This window comes from Cariama cristata, unplaced genomic scaffold (assembly GCF_000690535.1).
Source record: "Cariama cristata isolate BGI_N322 unplaced genomic scaffold, ASM69053v1 scaffold19238, whole genome shotgun sequence".
NCBI classification, from domain to species: Eukaryota; Metazoa; Chordata; class Aves; order Cariamiformes; family Cariamidae; genus Cariama; species Cariama cristata.
In genome coordinates, this window is record NW_009629633.1 from 36,696 (window position 1) to 40,582 (window position 3,887).

Genomic DNA, 3,887 nt, shown 5'->3' on the forward strand with positions numbered 1-3,887 from the left:
CCTCTTTCTCGAATACCCCCACAAAACATGATTTTAAAAAAAAGTACATATCAATGGCATTTTCCTTATGAAATCTATCCATCAGTGACATATTTTCTTTATGGCTTGCTTCTTAAAGCACAACGAAAGAACAGTCACTATAGCCAATCATTCAGTGTACGGTCTGTTTCTCAAGCTTAGCAGCTGTTGCTTTTCCAAGGAAAAATATGAAAAGCTTGAATATTATAGTGTAATTGCACCAAGTTTCACATTTATGAGCTGCGAATGCAAACACTATGCTTTGTACGTAGCCCCGTACTCTTTAGGGTTTCCCTGTTGAAGACAGAAAATCAGAGACAGCTTGGGCAAGAACACACAGGGAATATTTTGTTATTAAGTTTACGCAGCATTGGTTCAGTGTGGATTTAATATCATTTTAAAGACAGAAAACATCCGCTTTAATGAAATGCAAAGCTAAAGAACGAATTTAAAGATTAGTCAGCCTCAATAAGATTACATCCTAAAAGCCACTTAAATTGTTCTGGACTGGACAGGCTCCACTGGATACAATATCATTTTCTTGGATCTTACTTATAGGTTTAAAGTAAATCCTTAAGCTTGTGTTTTAATATAAATCTATTTTTACTTCTAGCTTTAGAGATACTAACGATTATGTTCCTAACTGATCAAATTCCTCGCTGGCCTCACAGAAGATAGGCTAAATAGAGGCTATGAAGATGCTTCAGTATAAAAAGGGGCTCACAGGGCAGTAAGTCCTGGGAGGATAAGAGTGAATGTATCAAAAATAAAATAATGAGTAAGAAAGATGTGGAAGGGACAGAAAACCCCTGCAGTAGTGTCTGTGGAGTTCTCACAAGATTTAAAAAAATATTTCTGTAGCTAACCATTAATGGAACTTATTTTTATTCCAATAATCCCTCATTCAAAGCCAACTGCACCGACACAAAATTGGCAAGTTTTGGTACTGGCTGGTCAAACTGGAAAACTTAGACTGCTCAACTCACCAATGTGTTTAAGGAATCATTTTAGAGTGGTTGTATGAGGCCCTTTCTATTCCAAGTCATGAAAACCCAGTATCAAGTTTTGGAATCACAAGTGAAACACCATTTCCCTTCTCAGCTCAGCCATAGTTTTCAAATTGTCACAAACAGCTTTTGCATGTAACCCTTTCCCAGTTAACTTCTGAAAAGTAAAACTAAGCTAAATTAAAATTTTTAAAACCTCCAAGTTGAAGAAAAGGGGACCTTTGTTTTGATGTGAACTGAAAGAGCCTCTTCAGATTTTGCAACAAAAAAATCCACAAAACCGAACACCAACCTGATATCTAAAAAGCTAACAAATTGTGCCAAGCCAAAACATTTTGATTCAAGCAAATAAGTTTCATTATTGAACACGCATTAAGTTTTTAAATATAGAACTCTTTTCTAATATAAGCTCCATTAAAAAAAGCTCTTCTGAAATGAATAGTGCAAAACAATTGTGGAAGCATCCAAAGTAATGATTATCTCTTTGTTGCTTCTAAACAAACGAAAGAGATACTATTTTTAGATTTTTCCTCTAGTCCTGTTTCTTCTTCTTTCCCTTATCCAATCATGAGCAAGAACAAGCTAAAATTGTTAACTGGATTTGATTCCTCTGCATTTTCAAAATACACAGATCTGTTGATCATATGTGGGTTTTTGTCTGTTTTTTTTAGAAACACGGCTTTAATTTGAAATAATATTTCAAACCACCCCAAATCTATTCCTAAAGCAAAGCTGACATTTTGGAAAGGCCCCTGTTCATGCACAGCTCCCATGGTTCTTAGGAGAAAGAAGAGCCCAGATGTTTCCTTGCCCTCTCTTCTGTTTTATGTTGAAAGCAGCTGCTGTCCCACAGAGTTTGGACTTGTAAGGGTGAGGTGGTGAGGCAGCCTTTGTCCCACCTCATGTCCTCAGCTTGTAGCCCATGGTGATGTTGAATAGGAGGTTCTTGGGGATAAGCCTTGCTCTGAATAAGTGGGAGATACTGTGTAAATAAAATGGCAACCTGGCTTCGACATAGTCTTGGGAAGGGATTAGATTTCAAATTTCCCTGTAGAATGGAAAGCACCAGGTGATACAGCCCTGCAAACCCCAGCATTTTTGAAGGATCTTGCACAAAGGTACTACCAAAGGCACACCTCTGATGGAGGGACTTGAGACCTGAACATGAACCTGACTGATACATGCACGGCAATTGCACAGGGACCCGTCACCTATTTAAGCAGGGAGAAGGTAGGCTGCCAAAAACAGTCCCCGAGATACTGCTAATGAAGCCAGGCCAGATTGACCCCTGGTCTTTAATGCAAGATGAGGCTCCAGCAGCTTCACAGAGTGGACTCCAGGACCACACAGCAGTTCAGATCAGACTTGCCCTGCTCTTCTCCCATTCTTCACCTTCCCACCAGGCAGACCTGGCACACAGGACAGAGCCCTCTGTACAGTGGCACTGAGGTGATCTCTTTCCAAAGACCAGCTGTAAATTATCAGGACTCTCTCCCGTGTACTCTGTGGATACCACTTGACCCAGGGCTTAATGACAGGCAGACTGTGCTAGTTTTCTCCTTGGGATTTACCTTATGAAAAGAAGTTGCTGAACATTTTTCTCATAGAGGAAACAAAAGACACAAAGATTCTAAATCCCATTTAGTGTCACAGTTTGGGAAACAGAGCAAAGACCATGTACATACCATTCAGGAAATCTCTTTGTGTGTCCAGGACCTGGTTGATGTCTTGTACCCAAGCTTGTTGAATTTCTGGATTAGCTGCCTGTAAAATTACTCTCTCTGATGTTTCCCGACTCATTAGAGCAAACTTGCAGGGATCATTGTCCACGTTTTCTTCAATGATAAGGTAGTTCATCTGAAATAAGCCAAGGTAAGCATGTGTTACACGGAACGTGAGTTAACATTGCTCAAGAATCAGAGTAAAATTGTTGTGAAAAGTTCCTGAAAATAATTTGAGTCCAATAACAGACCGTCAGATCATAATCAGAAGAATTTGCCTCATCTAGATTTAGGCAGATAAATCTTAAGCTTAAATATGATGCTTAATAAAGCTCTGACAGATGTACCAGACATCAGCCTGCCTTGTCTTGAATTACAACTTCTATTTTAAGGTAACATAGACCTGACTGCTGTGCTAAAAATTTACTGTAACCTGTAAATAGAGTTAAAATCTTCCTATTAAGATTTTAATAAAGTCTATCATTCCTCCAATTTAAATAACTGTTAACATTTCTTATTCTCCATGGGAAAGAAAATCTCAGTCAGAGCATTTTAAAAATGGAACAGACTGTACACAGGGTTATACCAAAAGAAAAGAGCAATTCTCCCCTGATGCTCCAACAGATCTCATTTCTAGCAGATTGCAGTCATCTGTGTGCAATTACTTCACTTGACTGTAGTCACAGATACTCTTTCTGGAAATCTCATGGATGGCAATTTTGGCTGCTGTCCTGCCCTTGTGAGGCTTCTGTTGAAGTGTACTCATAACTTTAACTTTTCCTGGGCCACTTATATCTATGACAATAAACAAGAATAGGTTGGCATAACCTTTCAAAAAAAGAGAGAGTCTTCATGTCAAAAGTAGACAGCTCCAAAGACTAAGACAATAACGTCTCTCTAGAAGAAGTCTATCTCCAATTGCTCTGAATATCTGTCAAGGTATCGAGAGATCCCCTCTACATCTGAATACTGTCCAGCATTCAAACCACAAGATGGAAGGAGCCTCTTCCTTCTCTTCTGAGTGTCCCTGTAAAGTTAGAGGGACATGCAGGAACTCCTCTGACATGAGGACAAGGAAAGGGACAGACAGTGAGCCTGGACAGTGCTCTTCCTCTTGTTCTGAGCTCTTGCTCCTCTGGTT

The 3,887-nt window shown here is 39.3% G+C and overlaps 1 protein-coding gene across 1 annotated transcript in view; it reads right to left on the bottom strand.

The window, feature by feature from the left end:
- LOC104165589 (kalirin-like) overlaps positions 1–2,882 on the bottom strand; it is a gene marked incomplete at its 5' end in the record, with an annotated part of 34,004 nt that extends 31,122 nt beyond the window's left edge. Inside the window, one exon of the mRNA XM_009705251.1 lies at positions 2,711–2,882. Within this exon, the coding sequence (XP_009703553.1) occupies positions 2,711–2,882 (172 nt within the window). The remainder of the gene's footprint in view (positions 1–2,710) is intronic.
- Between the last annotated feature and the right edge of the window lie 1,005 nt (positions 2,883–3,887).